Source organism: Fusarium graminearum, chromosome 3 (assembly GCF_000240135.3).
Source record: "Fusarium graminearum PH-1 chromosome 3, whole genome shotgun sequence".
NCBI classification, from domain to species: Eukaryota; Fungi; Ascomycota; class Sordariomycetes; order Hypocreales; family Nectriaceae; genus Fusarium; species Fusarium graminearum.
In genome coordinates this window covers 6,240,924-6,260,254 of record NC_026476.1, presented here as the reverse complement: position 1 = coordinate 6,260,254, position 19,331 = coordinate 6,240,924, and the positions used below count along the sequence as shown (strand labels likewise).

Below are 19,331 nucleotides of genomic sequence, written 5' to 3'. Positions count from 1 at the left end.
TACAGTCTACAGGAAACCTAGACCATAAGCTTAAAACGCCCCGATTGTCTTTTAACGTCTGAATTAAAACACCGCTAAGAAACTTCTCCCTTTCTGGCCCAGAAGCTCCCATCATGAGTCCATTCCCGCGACAGGGGCAGCTTTTAGTGGATCTCTACCCCCTAAGACAAATGCGTCACCCCCAAGAAAGATCCTTGCTCTTCTCCTCCATCATGAAGTCTGTCTCTCCTCCTCCATAGTTGCGACACTCGCCCTTCTTCCCTTAATCGACACGACAGGCATCTCTTAGCAGCAAAAAGGCCCCGAGTGCCATGATTGATCACCAGCTGCGATGCCTTCAGTCTGGTCTTCCTCCAGCCGGCGACTAATGCTTAACAAGCGCTTCAGTCGCATGGCCATCGCCGGCCTCTGCACCATCGTCTTTCTCATCCTCGTCTTCTGGAGCGTCATCCACGGTAGCTACGGTGTATCAGAATACTATTCCTTCTCAACCACGAGCTCCTTTTACCCCGTGTCTATCGATCCCGTTGGCAAAACGACTCAAGACCTCTGCGCTACCTTTCCCAAGCACATGCTCCAGACGATCCAGCCTGTTCTGAAGATGGGCCACGCCGATACAAAAGACAAACTCGACGCCCAGTTTGAGAGTGTTAGTGCTTGCTTCGAAAAAGACGAGTTGCTGGTTTACTCGGATCTTGACGAGTCTGTCCACGGCCACCAAGCGATCGATGTCCTCGCCGATTCACCGTCCGTTTACTACCACGATAACCCCGATTTCGTCAATTACCTATGGCAGAAAGAGATGCGAGCGAACGGGACTCTAGACGTGGACAAGGAAGCGACTGCGCGCATACAAGGCTGGAGAATGGACAAGTTCAAGTTCCTTCCCATGATCGAACGAGCTTGGAAGATGAAGCCCAACAAGGACTTTTACTTTTTCTTCGAGACGGATACGTGAGTTTGCGACCCTCAAGGTTTCCCGTTGACGACTAACAGCCGTCTCTACAGTTATGTCTTTTGGGACAACGCCTTCCGTTTCCTGCAAACTTTCGACCCCGATGCGCCGTTGTACATGGGCTCTCCGTCACCTGGTAGACATGACGTGAAACAAGACATCAAGACATGGTTCGCAAACGGCGGGCCGGGTTTTGTGCTCAGCCGTGGTGCAATGAAGGCGCTTCTGGTTCGTAAGACGACCCCGTACGGCCAGTACGTCGAACCTCCGGCTGCGGAAAAGTGGCTTCCCATGCTACGGGACGATTGCTGCGGTGACAGCGTAACGGGCTGGGCTCTGTGGAACGTCAGCGTACCGTTGCGTGGATACTGGCCGCTGTTCAACCCGCACCCACTCCACAGCATCCCGTTCAGCGACAAGTACTGGTGTCAGCCTGTCATGACGCTACACAAGACGCGGCCGGAAGACATGACTAGTGTTTGGAGATGGGAGTTTGGTCAACGACAGTTGGGTGTAAGTTGTTTTCTTCAAGGGCTGTTTCATATACTAACCTAGCTTCTATAGCGCCCGTTACTTTACTCTGATGTCTGGAAATTCCACCACCCAGGCGATCGCGAAGTCGCTGAGAACTGGGACAATGGGAAATGGGACTTTTGGGTTGCACCGCCCGAAGCAAGAATCGATTCATTTGAAGCATGCGGCAAGTACTGCAAAGACAGCAGCGATTGTCTCCAATACAACTGGCGAGGCCGAGACGAGCAAAAATGCGTCCTCTCACGGTCTTTCCGAGTTGGCGACCCACGACAAGCAGAGAAGATTGTAGAGCCCGAGATCAAAGACGACAAGGGCAATGTCATCCCTCCACCAACGGATCGCAAAGATCGATGGGTTGACTTCAAGTCAGGGTGGTTGACTGACAGGATTGACCAATGGAGGCAGAACAGGAATTGCACAGAAGTACAATGGGTTGGACCCAGTATCAAGAGAATCTTTTGATTTGATATCCCAGGAAAGGATTGTTGGACATAGCCAGGCGTTTGGCGCGACAGGCATTTTCAGTCATTGGGTTGTAGATATGCATGATAGTTATCTGGCTCAGTCAGCCAGTTTGATGAATTGGAGCAACATTATCATGTCTCTTTATGAAAAGAAGACGACTGCTACATAGAGAATGTGGGCTGGGCCATCTTGGCTCAATAGAGCATGTCTGATATAAGAAAAGTCTTGCTTTTACCCAGCCAATCCACGAATTAACCTCCCACGGAACCAATTCTAATTAATCCCGGTTCACATCCGCAGAAAAACTCTGTAGTTTACTTTAGCTCACGAACTACAAGGGTTCTTACATGCACCTGAGGCTTAAAACGGTTGTCATAGGTTGCAAAGATAGGTCGAGTTGCTAAGGATAATAAAATTCGCTCACAAGGGATGATGCCATCATATGATAATTCTTTGCTTGGCTGGGTTTATCTACCACTAAAATAATAAACAGCTGATATTGTGCTTGTTACAACATCACATCTTTATCCTCGTCACAGTCCGATATCGCAACAATGGGACAAGCAGATGAAGAAAATGCGCGGTCTGCAACAGGAAATAGAGATGAAGCCATCGCCATAGTAGGTGAAGAGCAACATGCCATTGATCCCATTGTCGCCGCGCGCGCAGTCAGAAAGATTGATATTTTTCTCATCCCCGCCATGATCATCGGCTGTACGTTTCCCCAACAGAACCACCTCTTGTAACATGTTACTGATGAAGTACAACTAGATGGCCTCGTATACTACGACAAAGCTATTCTCGGCTCAGCCGTTCTCTTCGGTATGACGACAGATCTCAACCTCACCGTCGTAGACGCCTCAACTACACCACCAACTCTCGACACGCGACGTCTCAGCTGGGCCACATCGCTCTTCTACTTTGGCATGTTGGCCGGTCTATATCCCATGACATTCGCTCTCCAGCGCTTCGACATAGGCCGTGTTCTCGGCGGCGTGGTAATCGTCTGGTCCGCCATATGCATGCTCACAGCTGCAGTGACATCCTACCAAGGCCTCTACGTTCAACGCTTCTTCCTCGGCTTCGTCGAGAGCATCATCCCCACTGGTTTCATGTGCATTGTCTCCGGGTACTACACCCAATCAGAGCAGTCTTTGCGGCAGAGTTGGTGGTTCTCGTCGACAGGGATCTTTACTATCATCGGCGGATCACTCAACTATGGCTTTGCGCAGATCACGGGTGGTGGGTTGAAGAGATGGCAGTACATCTACCTCCTCGCAGGATCACTGACGTTTCTGTTTGGACTTTTCTGCTTCGTCATGCCGAATTCGCCTGTTTCAGCGTGGTTTCTTACATCGGAGGAGAAATTTGCGGCTGTGGAGCGCTTGAGGCATGGTCAGACTGGTGTACGATGCACAAAGTTCAAAGGATCACAACTAAAAGAGGCCCTCCTCGATGTCAAGATCTGGCTCATTGCACTCATGATGGCTTCAGCATACACCGTCAACGGCGCAGTTAGTGGTTTCGGGCCTCTCATCGTGTCGACGTTTGGCTGGAGCACTCTTCACTCCATTCTCTTCCAGTTTCCCCTCGGCGGACTGTGTTTCATCGTCATTCTCCTGACGGGCTGGCTAGGATCCAAATTCAACAACATCCGCATCTTTATGCTCACCTTTACATGTTTACCTGTAATTGCAGGCTGCGCCATCATTTGGAAGAGCGACTGGTCGTATCGGGCTGCTGCGCCTGTGGTGGGATATTCCATCACGGGATTCTTTGGCGGCACGGTGAGTCTCATCATCACGATTGGCATGTCCAACGTAGCTGGCCATACCAAAAAGAGTTTCATGGCGGCTACCATCTTTGTAGCGTACTGTGTCGGGAATATTGTCGGTCCTCAACTTGTTTGGAGCCAGACCAAGAAGGATCATTATCCTGCTTTGTGGTTGGGCCTGATCATCTGGTGAGTCTTCCGCGTATATCTTACTTGCACAATCTGACTTGATTAGCTATATCATTTGTATTCTTGCATCAACAACGTTGTACTTTGTACTTCGTAATGAGAACAGGAGGAGAGATGCGCTTGGCTTGGAAGATGAGAGCGAGCGAGCCAAGCTGGCTTTCCAGGACCTGACGGATAAGGAGAACCCTTACTTTCGATACGTGTATTAGTTCATGTTGAACTGATGCGTGGAAGGGATCTAAAAGTCATTTTGATATAAGCGAGCCATATTAGAGGAATCTCAACCACGAGCAATGTTCGCCCGAGTTAATGACATTGGCAGATCAGATTGGATATCTCAACTAGCAATAAGTGAACAGTCTCGAGATTTCATGATATAATCATTATATACGTAAGGTATCTATCATAAGCAGCAACTGAAATTCATCTATATAACCTAGTCCTTCAATTTTCCCTTTTTATAGCACCTTACAACTTGGAAGGTGTGTCGTTGTGGTTCTTGATCTCGACAATCAGCTTACCGGTGTTGATACCCTTGTACAAGTCCACGAGCGCCTGCTCAGCAACCTTGAGACCACCACGGATAACAGTCTCGGTCTTCTTGAGCTTGCCCTCAGACATCCACTTGGCCAGATCAGCGCGAGCAGTGGCAAAGTCTTTGGCGTGGTCGAGCACGATGAAGCCCTGCATCTTGATGCGCATGGTGACGATTTGGGAGAATGCTCGGGGTCCCTGAGGCTTGGCGGCGTTGTACTGGCTGACAAGACCGCACTCAATGAAGCGTGCGTGCTCCTTTGCGCGCATGAGACACATGTCGAGAATGTCACCACCGACTAAGACATGTTAGCTGTGCGGGTCTTTGTGACATTTGGGAGAAACTTACCGTTGTCGTAGTAGACATCAATGTAGTTTTTGGTAGCCTCGTTGAACTTCTCCTTGAAGTCATCGGCCTTGTAGTTGAGCGCGACATCAAAGCCGAGCTCCTCGGTAAGCCACTTGCACTTATCCTCACCACCAGCGATACCAACAACTGTGGCACCCTTGAGCTTGGCGATTTGGCCAGCAACACTGCCTGTGGCACCAGCGGCACCGGAAACAACGACAAGCTCGCCGGGCTGGGGATCAGCAATCTTGGCCATGCCGACCCAAGCAGTGAGACTGGTCATGCCGAGGGCAGAGAGCATGTCCTTGGGGTCCTGGACACCAGGGTAGTAAGAGGCAGGCTCGAACCGACCCTCAGGGACGATGGCGAACTCGGTCCAGCCGGGGGTAGCAGCAACGATATCGCCCTCTTTAGCGAGCTTGCTCTTAGAGGCAATGACTCGGCATGCGCACGATCCACGCATCGTCTCACCAATCTGAACTGGAGGGAGGTAAGATCGCATATCTGAGACATTGTGTTAGTTGTTGACGGTTTGGCATGAAGCAGGATTGTTTACCTCGGAGCCAGCCTCGCATGGCGGGGTCTAGAGACAAGTAGAGAGTCTCAACGAGGATTTGGCCATCCTGGAGATCAGCGGGTGTGGGTGCTTTGCCTGTCTTCTGAGTGAAAGTGCGGCCTGGGATGATGTCTGTGGTAGGACGCTCAGCGAGCACGATCTCGAGGTTGTCGCGAGTCATTGTGAAACGGTAAAAAGGCTGTTTTCCGAGTCAGTTGTTTGTCTTTTTTAAGATTGAGTTGGTTTGTGTCGTGTTGAGCAACAGATTTCTAATGCTGTGTCTCTGTGGTGTGTGGTTGTTGTGGGACAGGAGCAGACGGGGGGAGGGTTTATGTACCTGGTGAATTGAGTCGAGAGTTGTCTTTCACGATGTTTTTGGAAGGGGCTTATCACAATTGACAAATTGTAAAGAGATGAAATAAAATCTGATTAGACGAAAGAACAAAGATCTATGTTAGTGTGAATACAAGAGACACTTATCAGTTCTTGAGTTGATGGGTCCCAGCCTTTTTGTACTTGGTCTCTGACGTTAGTAGACTCGGTTCACTAACGTTCCATAGTTAGACCCTCTTCCTCACCCTCCCTTCGCAACGCCATGATTAATCGGCGTGTCTTGTCTTTCTGGGGTTGTTATCTCCGTCTGTAGACCCGGTAGAAAAGGCTACGAAACCTATGAAGGCTTCTCAAAGCAAAACTAGGTCTGGCACTATTCCGCCACGGGGACGGACGCTATTCCCATACGGATATATCCCCGGCCCATCCAAGGTGTCATTCGGCACCGGCGTTTTCGGGGATCGACATTGTTTTAGGGCCCCGGCGTCCTTTTTGATGGGGAATGCGTTCAGCTCTAAACAGAGGAAACGGAAACGTGTCCGGGGCGGTGCAGTACAGTAGTAATCACTAAAATTTAGAGTGCCGAGGCTCGGTCCTGGCGTACCAGAGGGGTAAATGGGGCCTTGTCTTGACTCAAGGTAGGATCCTGTTGACGCAGACTCGGGACTTTTTTTATCTGGTTTGTCATGAATGTCCATGACAATTCGCGTCTCGTATCTTCTGTATTGGTATAGTCGCCCCGAAGCTGACGCAGCAGGAACCTTGAAATCCCGTCGGAACGTTGAAGTTTAATACGCCAAGGTCGGACGAGGCGTTGAATACATGTGATGTATCAGTATTGTCGGAATGGTCTTGTTCCTGATAGTAGTACTCGGGGCTCCAGTGGCTTCCGCGGCCGACCGTTGACTGAAGCTTCTTTGCTTCTGGGGCATAAAATGTCGTAGTTGGTTCATCCGGGGCCGGCTCGTTCGGCCGAATAGTTTGTACAAGGGTTGTCTTGTAACGTCGGCATTTAACATCCTTGGGCTAAGGATCTGGTGATCTGATATAGCAAAGTCTGTCTCCGCCATCGGTCGTAACAAGTATGACGATGCGAAAACATCTCTCATCGGATAGGTAGCGAAATGAGCCAGGATAGTCAGTAAGTAGACTTTCAAGGTTGAAGTAATAGGAGCATGTCGTTAAAAAAGATGGAGACGAAGTCCTACCTTGCTGCCGCGGACCGCGAAGCTAAAAAGGCGAGTGCGAGTGCGAGAGATAGGCGAGCTATAGTAATGTTGTTGTAGGAAGGAGCTGCTTGTTCAAGGCAGATGAGAAAGTGTAGGAGAAAGAAGCGAGACCTGCCTGTCGAGTTAGCGACAAAGTGCCACTGTATTGAAACACCATTTTATACTTGGTCTAAAGAGGCAATTCTTTTACCTCGCCTTATCCATACAAAAAAATCTAGTTGCAGTGAAATACGATAAACAATTGGGTATACAAACTCTCTAACTCATACACTACAATACATCAAACTCTCAAACCACCGTCTAGGCAGTCTCGGCGTGTGTTGTCTCCAGGCCATCAGCGCCGTTTTTGAATCCATCTGCGCGCTGAGCAGCCTCAAGCTTCTCCTCAAAGCCTCCAGTCGCCTTGGCGCTTCTCCAAGCAGGAACGTTGCTATCGAACAGGGCATCGACCTCCTCGAGGGTCTTGCGAGCGGTTTCGGGGTACATAAAGAACGCGTGTACAGTCATGGCAATACAAAAGGTGCCGAAGATCATGTATGTCTGCCATTGAATGTTGGTGAAGGATGGGGGCACGAAAAAAGCCAGAGCAAGGTTGAAGCTAAGGTACCAGAAATGTTAGTATTCGTCAAGAGTATGTGACTGGAGAAAATAAATGCTTACATCCAGTTACCAGAAGCCGCGAGGCCGACACCCTTGGCTCGGTACTTGAGAGGAAAGACTTCACTGGCGTAGATCCAGGCGACAGGTGCCCAGGTAAGACCGTAAACTCCGACAAAGATGTATGCCAGGGCAATGACGGCCTTGGCGGGAGCTCCTTGAATAGCCCAGGTCAAGATATCGTTGCCTTGAATCAGTTAGTATTGCATATCAGACTACAAGGACGCAACAACCTACCCTCAATACCATCAACGGGATAGCCGTGGACAGCCATGACAGCTCCACTGGTAAAGTGCAGAACACCACAGATCAACGCTCCACTAATAAGTAGAGGCCGACGACCCAGGCGATCGATATAAGGCAGCACGAGACCGGTAGTGACAAGGAAGATGACATATTGGATAATGGAAGAGGTAAGAGCAGTGTTACCAGTCATACCAGCCATTCTGAAGATATAGACGAGATAGTACAGCATGACGTTTCCACCTCTAATTCCACATTAGCATCAATCACACACCAAGATTGACAATAGACCAGTATACTTACAGCAACTGCTGCCAGACCTGGACACTAACACCAACAACGGTGCGCTTCCAAACACCAGGTGCGAAGAGACCAAGGTATCCAATATCCTTGGACTCATTGGCGATTCGAACAGCTTCACGAACCTCTTCCATCTCGGCGAGGACAACAGGGCTGTCAAGATCGCCACCGGCGTGAAGGTGGGCAAGGTTAAAGTGAGCCTCCTCCCAGCGATCGTGTTGGGCAAGCCATCGTGGTGACTCTGGAAAGAAGAAGAGCGAGGCAAAGAGGATGAATCCGGGAACGGCTTGGACGCCCCAAGCGATACGAAACGCAGCAGGACCATCAACACCGACTGAGCAGCCATAGGAGATGAGATACATGATGAGAATACCTAAGCATTGTAAGTCAAGGGCATTAATATAGGAACGTGTGTGACTTACCCCATTCGATAGCCCACTGCTGAATACCAACAATACGGCCTCTAATCTGCGAAGGCGCTAGCTCTGCGAGATACACTAGGACCTGAGAACTGGTGATACCGACAGCGACACCACTGACAATACGACCAACAATAAGATGGGCGACGTTTTGGGCAGAGCACTGCAGAACAGCACCGGCGATCCAGAAGAAACAAGCAATCATGAGGGCCTTACGACGACCAAGACGATCAGCGATGCCTCCTGCGACAAGGGCTCCAACGAAAGATCCTGCCGACATGGAAGCTGTGATGCCGCCCTGCTCTGTCGAGCCGGGGTGGTTAAAGTACTCGAGATACTGGTCTGAGCCGATCCAGGCGCTCATGGAGCTGATATCAAAACCAAAGAGCATGCCTCCAATGGTGCCAAAGGAGGCAAGAGCTTAGGTGTGTTAGTCAAATGTTGTTCTACAGACTCATATGAGATAGCATACCGTAGATGTTCCAAATTCGATACATAATGGCGAACTTGTTCTAGGAAACACAAACAGTGTTGTCTGTCTGTCGAAACTCGACACTCGTAGGAGTCGTAGATGCAGTCTTTATATAATTCATCTATATCATGTCTGTCTACTCCATGAAGGAAGCCAAGGATTGGCAGGCGTGGAGAACATGTTAGAAGCGCACGAGTGATGTTTTGCGTTTTGGATGGGTCCGAGGCCAAACGTCATTCACTCTGTGGGAGGTAGAGAACTTTTCGCTTGCCCATGGAGAGGATCGTCAGAAGCTAACGGTGGTGGAGGGGGCATTTTGTCTGGGGTTTCTTCTTGGCTTGCTTGGATTTGCAGGATATGCGTCTTGGCTTGTTTAGCTAGATTCCTTATTCTGGACAACCTCTGAACTAATTGCATCATGTATTCGTTAGTATAAATTCATCATGGTATTTCGTACAGCAAGACATACTCTTCCGGCCCTTGACTTGAAGAGTTCACTAGCTTCCACTCCAGACTCTCAAGAAATATATGCTTCTCATAACCAGACAACTTCTTGACAACGGATGTTTGAGCGGCTCCGCGACAGTAGAGGGTATTCCCGACGATGATATCATTTCCTGTACAAGCGACAAGGATGTCCTGCAATGTCACCCTACAGTACTCTCTTGCCGGTGGGGAGCGCCATTACCGACCTGAATCTACTCGAGCGATAGGATTCTTGGAATGTCTCTAGAAGGGTTCCTTGAGAAATGATTGGAGCGCATATACTAACACCCTTTAACTGGGAAGAATCTTGGCCAAGGTGGTGACTGTAGTTTGGCATTGCATGTCACAGCTGTGGGGAAAGGACCGAAATGTTCCTTTATTCCCCGATTTCTTGCTCCAAAATCCCCAAATTATTCGGGGTAAATGTGGACAGAGAGTTACAATCTCATGGGGTTGTGTTTGTTATGGTCATAACCCTGACTGTCAACAGATAGGATAGATCTAGCAATAGAACAACTAGTCAACAAATCGATTATGCAGTATATCACATGATGTAACTGATAGTATTAAATCACAGCATGTAGTTGAATTGGTGCATACCAAGACTCTGTCCATCTTGGCTGCTTGTTATGCGACATCAATCATGAAGTAAAAAAGTACGAGTATTTCTTCAACAAGAGATATTTCCCGCTCTTGAGCATAGAACCTTGTCTCCATTTGCCTCTGATCATTACCTCATTTGTCCCCTGTTGGGTCAAACTCCCGACTTGGCGAAATACAGCGTGGGTTGTCAAATGACAGTTCCATCTGCATTTAGGCAAAATACAAATACTTGCCCAATCTCCGAAAGCAGACTAGGCAGTTGAACCTGGTTTAATTAGTCTGTGAATGCCAGGAGAATCTTGGTGTTGGGACCTGGGTCATACAGTGAGACCAAGAATATGGCAGACAAGACATGCCGTCACTGTATATCGAATAATATTCATATCTTTTGTATATAAACATATGAGTTCCATTCCGGTCAACTATATACACGAATCTAAAGTTATACGTTCTTCGTCAACATGTGGTATGGTAATTGGCGAGGTCCGAGAATAAGCAGCCAGCTGCTCCTCGTGCACCAGAGCCAACCACCTCAAAATGTCAACCGTCATACCAACACCTCAACAGACATTCCCAAGGCCAGTCTAAAAGTTGGACTTGGCCTTGTACTGAGCATCAGGAGTCACCCCAACATTGTTAACAACAATAGTCTTGCCAGTGCTGCTGGTGATCTTGACATCAACAGACGTCTTACCAAACCCAGAAGGGTTCTCGAAGAAGTTGTAGTCCTTGCGCTGAGTCTTTTGCCAAGTCTTGCCGCCATTCACCGAAACCTCGACGCTATTGACGGGCTCGTTGGAGTTGACAACCTGAATAGAGAACCAGTTGGCTGAAGTGCCCGACTTGTTGTGAAGCACAAGAGGGGTAGTAATGCCACACTCGACAAACTTGTAAGATGTCTTGACGATGCCGTTTGTGCCGCCGACGGCCTTGAAAGCGTTGGGGAAGAGATCGAGATGGCCGGGGTCACACTCGGGACACTTGTCGACAATCTAGATGGTATTAGTTGCTGTATTCAACAATATCTGAGTGATGAGACTTACCATGGCCTTGATAGTTCCATGAGGGCCAGTGACCTCAATGCAGGCACCACACTTGGCGCTGCTATCCCACACTTGGCCAGAGAAAGCAGTTCCCATGATACCAGCGGGGAGAGTGTAAGTCGAAAACATGCAGTTTCCGCCAGCGAGGTTACCGCCATAGAAGGTTGATGAACCAGAGACGGAGGCGCCATTGCCAAGAACCTTGGACTTGGGCTTGGCTTTAGTCTGAGATTTGGCCTTGGGCTTAGACTTGGACTTGGTTTGAGACTTGGGCTTGGGCTTGGACACGGCCTTGGCCCTGGATACAGCCTGAGGCTCGATTGCTGCTTCAGTAGGCTTGCTAGAAGCAGCTACATGGGTCGCAAGAGTAGTATAAACGGGAGCAGCGTGGACTGGGACAACAGAATCGGCGCTTGGGATTGGGGCCTTGCAAGCCCGACCCATGACAGCGGGACCAGCAAGCAGAATGGGAAGAAGGAACTTCATAGTGATCGACTTAAGGTGTTTCAAATGTTCAAAAACGGGTATGAATAGTCAACTTGGAACTTGCCAAGAGATGAACTCAACAGGGGTTAATGGATCGAATGAAGGAATGGATGAGAGATCATCTAGATTCTCGACAAAGAATGTGTATATATTGGAACAAAAGAGTGTTGGGCTTCAAAACAAAAAGAGGCAGCATAGTGCGCAACCACCACAGTATTTAAGCAATCCTCGTTGAGCAGTTTTTTCGGCAACCCGGCACAAGTAATCTCGTCTCGAACACGACAACTCGCAAGCTTGAGGCCATTTCAGTAGGGCTGAGACACGGTTTACGATCCTTCTAATTTTACGTCTTTTGGCAGACTGGGGCTAGGTTACAGGGATATCCAAGTTAGAAGGCAAGTGGTCAGTTTAGGCCGAAAGAGGAAACTGGGATCCGATTTGTGGCTCGATCAAGTTGATGATCGAGTGTTGATCGGGTTGTTGTATTGTCATTTAGGTGTAGATTGGATAGATGGTGGTTCTATCTAGGTTGTTGGGAGGACCTGATGCTAGAATAATTCGAGGAGAGGGACTTGCGACTTGTACGAATAAGATCCGAGAGTTACATTGGCGATCGGGATGAGGTGACCTGTTTCAAGAGGAGCCACTTTGAATGAAACCTATAGCACGGCAGTTCCTGGCATATGCAACGAGATCCGGGTTTGTATTCTTCACTATGTTGTATATGTGTTCAACGGCGCAAGGCTTCTCACTTGCTGTCTGCCATCGCACGGTCGGCTTCGTTATTGACTTGGGGTTAACTCATATCAAATACGTATTCGGTACTTTGAAGTATACCATCATTGGAGGACTTGACATATTGCAAATGCCGTTGTAATTACCTATCTTGGAGGGCTGCCAGTCATACACATACATGCATCTGTGCCTATTTTATGTCATTCGAGTCAAATTTTTGGTCGCGGTGTATTGTAGAAAGGATCAATACGGATCGTAAATACCAATAGCACAAGAGAACAGTTACTCGAAGCGAGTGTTCTTTGTTGTTGCATTCCAATAACGACGTTGTGTTACACATGAACACCGGCTCGATACTGTCCTCGACCCCTGGACCATATTGTTTGTTCAAGCTCAAGATATTAGAGGTGTTACACCATCTATCAGAATACTAATACTGTAGCCGTTGCGAATCCTACTAGTCAGTCGCTTTATTTTCGAAGCTGGCAGTTTGCGTCAGTGCTGCCAGCTACGGGCTGCCGATGCTTCACTTCACTTCACTCTCTCTCAACCATCTCTGCAGTAACCAGACGGTCTATAAATTCCCTTCATCTCTGCTTTTTATCTCTTCTTTTCTCTCTCCTCATCATCCTCAACCACCAAAGCACTCTGCTATTCCACATTCATCTACACTCCCACCTCAACCGTATCTACCTTCCCTCTTAAAGCAACATACCTGCCTTCATCAAACACTCGCAACAATGAAGGTCGCTACCATCGGTAAGTAAATAATAACACTTCACATCTTTGCCTACCGATGATGACAGTCCACTAACTATACATCACCAGCTCTCTTCCTCCTCGGCACTGTCGCCGCTGCCCCCTCCGACAAGGGCACTGACAAGCCTACCGGGATGAACACCACCGCCGTCGTCAACAAGGCTTCCTGCAGCATCGCTTGCAACTTTTGGTACTCCAAGTGCTACTACCGCCCCTGGGCCTACACCTGCGATGACCGCGGTAACTTTGTCCGTCGCGGCTGGAACCCTGACTGCGACGAGCACTGCTGGTGCCAGTGCGACGCCAAGGCCTAAAGACAACATATCTTGGCATGTTACAGGTTGAACATCTCGCTTTGGATGATTGAGAGCTTGGAATTGACTGCTGGATACTAAACATTGGGGGTGGTATTGGAATGGTTATATGTGAACGTTGAGGTTTCCACCATCTTTGGTCTTTGGAAGAACTGCCTGTTTGCTTCTTCAGGATAGCTAGCCACAATCACACAACACGCCCAATAAACTTGTCAACACATGTTCTGCCTGTTGTGTTAGAGTGACGAATAAAGTGCCTGTTCTGCCCTGAAGTAGACAAGCCTTGGAGTAATGTTCAAGAATTTACAAATTAATTACATCAAAGTGCACTGCACAGGTTGGATAATCGTCAAAAGAACCTCGGCATGGCAGAAAATTGGAAAACAAAAGAAGACATGATTCATCACCGAGAATAAGGACTGGTGCATAAAGGGTCAGATGTATCGCTATTAAAAGGTGATATCCTAAGTTTCATAAAGCAACCATAAATCCAAGCCACTGGTATTCTAAAACAACAAAAACATTTCGTCCGGTATTATTTCTCAACATCGCTCGTCGACGAAGCAGAGATCTTTCTTGTGACCCTGTCGTTAAATACAAGTCCTGGGTGTCCCACACAGAGACAAAAGACAGCAATAACAATAAGTCTGAGCAATAGTTAGTACAGCATCCACGATCATCTTAAAGCAATTGAATACTTACACTCCCTCAAGACCAATAAACAAGGCCTCGTCCGTAATAAGGTCCGAGTCCTGATACCCCTTGCTCAACTCGTAACATCGAAAGGCGCATCGCGCAAGGATCAAGATAACAGCAGCGCTTACGAAACCAAAGAAAACTTGCATGCGTTTGCTCAGCGCCCCAGAAGATCCGCTGCGGAAGTAACGCCAGAGGTAGTCACCAAGGATAGCGCAGAAGAGGACGAGGATGACGACTTGTAGTGAAAGACCGGCTAGGGCGACGTCGATACCCATCTGGCTAGAACCTTGGCTGACTGTTGAAAGAGCGCCTCCAGTGCCTTGTAGAACGAGACAGATGATATCGGCAGGAATAAAGATCCACCAGATGAGTTGTGGTTTGAAACGAGAGACTTCGGGAGCAAAGTGCTTGATACTAAAGGTAGGAGTTAAAAAGGTGACAATCATCTCTGGGCGAGTCAACTTACGTCTTGGATAGAGTCACATATATAGCAGCCGTGTAAAACACAGGACCCGTCGTAACAAAGCAAATCTGTATCATGAACCCTCCAAAGCTGAAAGGGTTATTGTACAAAATGATACGGCCGATGTATCCAATGATCTCAAACAAGCAACCGAGCATCATGAAGGACGTGAAAAACCACTGCTTCCAGCGAAAACCGAGTATTAAGTGCGTTATCATGGCGAGGGCGTAGAGGGCTATAAAGGTGCCGTTGGCTGCCAGTGAAGGTCGGTATTTGTAGACAGTCCATTCTACTGGACAGAGTGCTAAGGTGCAGTTTGAGTTCGGGCCAAAGGCGATGAGGTTGTTGGGGAGTTCTCCCGACATGGTGGCTACTGAGGACGATGTCTGTGGGAGGTTGAGGAGGACTGGAAGAGATAAAGAGGTATTGATATAAAATCAGTGTTGGACTAGACAGGCTAGGAATGGAATAGCCTATCGAGATGATATTGTTTGCTTCGTAGCTTGTTTGCGTTAAGAGTCTGACCTCAGAATTTAAAATGATCAAAAAGAGGCTTGTCTCTAGTATTTATCTTATGCCAACTAGTTCCCCTTCCCTTCGATCAATGGTCTAGTATAGCCATTTACTAGACTGACACTCTATTTACTGCAGTCATATCAACACTCTCTATTGATCTTCCTGTCGCACTCGCTAAACCAATGCCAAGCTTCAGCCCTGTGACAAAACCGAATGCGAGCCAAGAACCCAATCAAGCAGCGTCAGCTCCAGTGAATTAGCTGTTCGGACACTAAACTACCCCTGTAGACAGATCAGAGGCTAAACTTGTTCGAGAAAGCCTTTCGAGAAGGGATGTTGGAGCTAGAACAGTTTGGGGAATGTATTCGAGATGCATCGTCATTCCAAGGGTGGTAATGACAGCTTGATATTGATGAATGCGAGCGAGTGCGAGAATTAGGCTGAGGAGGTGGATAAACAACATGCTTCCAGTTCTGAACCATCAGTGAGTACATCGTCGATTCTCTTTATCATCAGTAGATCGAGTCATAATGTACAAGTCTAGAGAGAATAAAGATATCGATCTGTTTTCCAGAACAGCACATATCATCTAGCAGTAGACTCCATCCATAGTCCGGACCATTGCCTCATCTCGGGTCCGAAAAGATTGCTTGTCTACCCGAGCAAGTTTGAGTAGATTAACTTGAGCAATATATTCTTACCAATTGGTTTCTATCAAATGCTTGCATCAACTCAACCATCGCCCTCCAATCGCCCTCCAATCGTACGGCAACGTCATCCTAGCTCTAATCCAACATGACAGCTTCAGCCTCTGCCGCATATAGTGACGGAGACCGTTTACGCCATCCTGTGGCATGTGTCAGGGGCATTCACACCATCACTACACGATATTGACCTGGCTAAATTCCATGTCCTATATTCAATCCTTCTATCAAACTCCTCGTTCCACAATTACGTGGAAATCCCAGCATCTCTCTCAATCTCCTCCTTGCTGGGACACCACTTATCCTGCAGCGCCTTATCCGTAGACTTTTCAATCATGGCCTTCTCCCACCACTCACCCCAACTAGTCAAGAAAATGCGATCGCGATCCTCAGGAAAGTCACTTCGTGTGAGAGCAGCAAGCACGCTTGAGGCACCTGTATCTCTGTGAGCAAAACAACCTCAAATTGGAGCTAGAAACACAGCTACTCACCTTCAGGGATAGACTTGGCATCAGGCATGCTACTCTGAATACCCATCTTCTTCGCCAGGCCCGTGCCGGGAATAAGACCAGGCGACACGGCAACAACATCGTTAGTATCGGCTAGTTGGCGACGCCACCAATGTGCGCCGAGAAGACCGGTAAACTTGGTGTTGCAATAAGTCGTACCAGCATCCGCTCCAGAGCCTGCCTTGAGTTCTTCATCAAGCTTGCCTATACATTGTCAGTTCCCAAAACGAATAACCCCATGAGCTTGAACAGGAAACTTACTAGGATCAGAAACCCTGCGCACAGCACCAGAAGATACAAAGACAATTCTAGACTTGGACTCGACCAGCTTCTCCCTCAAGAGATGCACAAGATAATACTGCGCTGTAACAGTGACACATTAGCCCCGTACTACCTGTCACACACACGTTCAACTTACAGAGATGGTTCACGACATGCGGCTCACACCACTTTGATCCGTTAGGTCCCGGCTCATCGGCGCTGACACCGCCTAACCCTGCATTGAGCAACAAGTAATCAATCTTTCCTTGGCCAAGTTTCTCAAGGGTCTGGTCAGCGAACGACTTGACACCCTTGAGGTCGTTCAATTCGAGCGGAAGAATAGTGACGCCGCTAGCAGAGCGGTCATAGTTAAGCTCATCGTATGACTTTTGCGCTCTTTGTATGTTGCGCGCACCGAGGATGACTTTGTATGGTTGGCTCTGGTCGAGGAGCTGCTTGATAGCTTCCAGGCCCTACTCTAGCATTAGCATGTGTTCTGCTAACGAATTGAGAAGGTCAGAAGTAGTGTACAATTCCAGAGGATGCGCCTGTAGCAACGACTGTTTTAGCGACGGATGCCATTGTTTGAGTTAAGGATGTGATACGTTGAATTGTGAACAACTACCTACTCAAAGAGCTGATGCTCAAGTCCTTAAGAGTGGCTTCTTCAGCGGGGTTAGCGGACATAGATAGATAGGTGACGTAAACACTATGAAGGATTGATTACAATAAGTAAGCAGTAGTGAAAGACAGGGTCAAAGGTTACGGTGAAATGTCTCAAAATCTCATGTAAGCAATATACGATTATCAATATTATGTATATATTTTCGTTAATTCGGCATCATTACGTGTTCTACATCATATCAAGTCTAGTTCCCAAGGTTGAATACCAGACCCAGTCTCATCGTTAATAAATCCAACGCCTACTTGGGAATAGGTCCATTACCCAGCCTTGTAATTAGTCAATCTCAGTTCCCAGCAGTTACAGGGGTAGATAATACGTACAATGCTGTCTTCCACCCAGCAATGGTGCTCCTAGGAATCTTAAAGTGGTTCTCAGCATCCTGAGCAGAAGGCGGCACCATTTCACCAAGACGTGAAACTCGGTGATGAACCATCCACGTAATGACTTCCTTCCTTTTCTGCTTCGAGTAGCTGTTTTCTTTACGAACGATTGGCGTAGTGCGGAGCGGCTTGCGTTCTGATAGTGGCTTGGGCTTCGGTCCTCTCTTCTTCTTGGGCGGAGGGCCCATGTCAGATGTTCTCGTGGTTCGCGAGGAGGACGGTTCGGGGGCAGGAGTCGATGCACTGACTCTGGAGCTGGAGTAGACGCTACAGACTCAGGCGCAGGGGTAGATGGGACAGTCTCGGGTGCAGGGGTCGAGGCAGTAGACTCAGGTACCGGGGTTGGAGAAGCAGACTGACGAGCCGGAGTAGAGGCAACAGACTGAGGTGCAGGTGTCGGAGTAGGGCTCCATCTGGGTGTACCCACCGGTGTAAAGAGAGGAGATTGAGGAGGGACATTTCCAGGCTGGCCGGCATTGCCTGCTTGAGGGACATTCCTGGGCTGAGAAGCAGCTCCTGGTTGAGATACAGGTCCGGCTGGAGGGGCAGGCACTGGTTGAGGAGGAGCGTTTGCTGGTCGAGGGCCACGTCCTGGCTGTTGGCCACGTCCGGCTTGAGGAATATTGCCTGGCTGAGGAGGGGCATTTCCTTGTTGAGGGACATGTCCTGGATGTTGGCCACGTGCAGCTTGGGGGACATTCCCAGGGTGAGGAGCATATCCTGGCTGAGGAGCATACCCAACAACATGAGGTCCCATATAAGGAGACACGTATTGATGAGGCGCCTGTGCCATGTGCGGATGAGGAGGCCACTGATGGTACGGATACTGCTGCATCTGAGGATGAGGATATTGTGCCATATACTGCGGATGTGGTACTTGATGAGGATGAGCATAGACCATCTGCTGTGGATGCTGTGGGTGATGCGGATGTTGCTGATGAGGATGAGGCGGATACTGTGGCATGTGAGGATGAGGCGCGTATCCCATAGGATGGTGCGGCCATTGAGGCATGTAAGGATAAGGAGGAGCCTGATGAGGGCCAGGAGCAGGAGCTATCTGAACATTCCGAGCAGCTTGAGGCGGCGGCGGAGGAAGATCTTGGATCGTCTGTGTCCCTTGATCTTTTGTACGCGGTTCAGCAGCAGGCGATTTCGCTGCAGGAGGAGATTTAGCAACTTGAGGTTGTTCGTCTACGCTTGAAGCATCATCGATTTTTATGACCTCAGCCATGTGCGTGTCTTCTTCCTCTGAAGGCGCCATTGTCTAGGTAGTTGTGATGAAGTGAAACGGGTTGAGAATTGCAATATTCAGCACCGTTAATGAAACATAGAGAAATCGGACAGCGAAAAGATGGATATTGCCCGCGTCATATCTGCCGAATCCGAACTTTGAAGAAAGCTGATTGGTAGATCTGAGTATGACAAAAAGTATCAATATGTGTACCTCTCCCTATGGTGTACATTTGACTCATTCTTTTGTCAATTGACACCCCGGTCTCGCGCTAAGCTGACTGAATTTGTCGAGTTTTGTTAACTGAGTTGGCACAAGATGTTTATGATTAATGGGATGTCGGCTCGTTCAAATACCAACTAGGTATATAGTGGCAATCGTGTTGGTTGTTGGTGATTTTGCCAAAGCCTCGTAGAGTCAAAATCGAGAAATATCAACATTTCATTGT

The 19,331-nt window shown here is 48.4% G+C and overlaps 8 protein-coding genes across 8 annotated transcripts; 2 read left to right on the top strand and 6 right to left on the bottom strand.

Annotated features, from left to right (window-relative positions):
- Positions 1–367: 367 nt before the first annotated feature.
- On the top strand, positions 368–1,951 carry FGSG_10918 (uncharacterized protein; the record flags this gene model as incomplete). The annotated part of the gene is made up of 3 exons (XM_011327159.1): positions 368–954; positions 1,009–1,468; positions 1,520–1,951. The coding sequence occupies 3 exons, from the start codon at positions 368–370 to the stop codon at positions 1,949–1,951; spliced, it is 1,479 nt and encodes a 492-aa protein (XP_011325461.1).
- Positions 1,952–2,508: 557 nt separating this feature from the next.
- On the top strand, positions 2,509–4,126 carry FGSG_10919 (uncharacterized protein; the record flags this gene model as incomplete). The annotated part of the gene is made up of 3 exons (XM_011327158.1): positions 2,509–2,668; positions 2,726–3,917; positions 3,964–4,126. The coding sequence occupies 3 exons, from the start codon at positions 2,509–2,511 to the stop codon at positions 4,124–4,126; spliced, it is 1,515 nt and encodes a 504-aa protein (XP_011325460.1).
- A 182-nt stretch (positions 4,127–4,308) lies between these two features.
- On the bottom strand, positions 4,309–5,537 carry FGSG_10920 (uncharacterized protein; the record flags this gene model as incomplete). The annotated part of the gene is made up of 3 exons (XM_011327157.1): positions 4,309–4,750; positions 4,801–5,304; positions 5,357–5,537. 3 exons carry the CDS (start codon positions 5,535–5,537, stop codon positions 4,386–4,388), a joined length of 1,050 nt encoding a protein of 349 aa, XP_011325459.1. The 3' UTR covers positions 4,309–4,385.
- A 1,681-nt stretch (positions 5,538–7,218) lies between these two features.
- Positions 7,219–9,034, bottom strand: FGSG_10921 (uncharacterized protein; the record flags this gene model as incomplete). Its single annotated transcript, XM_011327156.1, has 6 exons — positions 7,219–7,516; positions 7,579–7,762; positions 7,813–8,063; positions 8,122–8,491; positions 8,541–8,957; positions 9,010–9,034. 6 exons carry the CDS (start codon positions 9,032–9,034, stop codon positions 7,219–7,221), a joined length of 1,545 nt encoding a protein of 514 aa, XP_011325458.1.
- Positions 9,035–10,490: 1,456 nt separating this feature from the next.
- On the bottom strand, positions 10,491–11,915 carry FGSG_10922 (uncharacterized protein). Its single transcript, XM_011327155.1, has 2 exons — positions 11,142–11,915; positions 10,491–11,090 (listed from the first exon to the last, which is right to left on the bottom strand). Exons 1-2 carry the CDS (start codon positions 11,625–11,627, stop codon positions 10,683–10,685), a joined length of 894 nt encoding a protein of 297 aa, XP_011325457.1. The 5' UTR covers positions 11,628–11,915; the 3' UTR covers positions 10,491–10,682.
- Positions 11,916–13,970: 2,055 nt separating this feature from the next.
- On the bottom strand, positions 13,971–14,962 carry FGSG_10923 (uncharacterized protein; the record flags this gene model as incomplete). The annotated part of the gene is made up of 3 exons (XM_011327154.1): positions 13,971–14,082; positions 14,138–14,548; positions 14,601–14,962. The coding sequence occupies 3 exons, from the start codon at positions 14,960–14,962 to the stop codon at positions 13,971–13,973; spliced, it is 885 nt and encodes a 294-aa protein (XP_011325456.1).
- Positions 14,963–16,064: 1,102 nt separating this feature from the next.
- Positions 16,065–17,274, bottom strand: FGSG_13892 (uncharacterized protein; the record flags this gene model as incomplete). The annotated part of the gene is made up of 6 exons (XM_011327153.1): positions 16,065–16,252; positions 16,309–16,530; positions 16,588–16,689; positions 16,745–17,050; positions 17,092–17,135; positions 17,213–17,274. 6 exons carry the CDS (start codon positions 17,272–17,274, stop codon positions 16,065–16,067), a joined length of 924 nt encoding a protein of 307 aa, XP_011325455.1.
- Positions 17,275–17,919: 645 nt separating this feature from the next.
- On the bottom strand, positions 17,920–18,546 carry FGSG_13891 (uncharacterized protein; the record flags this gene model as incomplete). Its single annotated transcript, XM_011327152.1, has 1 exon — positions 17,920–18,546. The coding sequence occupies one exon, from the start codon at positions 18,544–18,546 to the stop codon at positions 17,920–17,922; it is 627 nt and encodes a 208-aa protein (XP_011325454.1).
- Between the last annotated feature and the right edge of the window lie 785 nt (positions 18,547–19,331).

Excerpts from the sequence above, each read along its gene's own strand:
- FGSG_10922 (XM_011327155.1), bottom strand. The coding sequence starts at position 11,627 with ATGAAGTTCCTTCTTCCCATTCTGCTTGCTGGTCCCGCTGTCATGGGT. Across the intron at positions 11,091-11,141 it reads ATGGAACTATCAAGGCCATG|ATTGTCGACAAGTGTCCCGA; the intron begins GTAAGTCTCATC and ends AATACCATCTAG.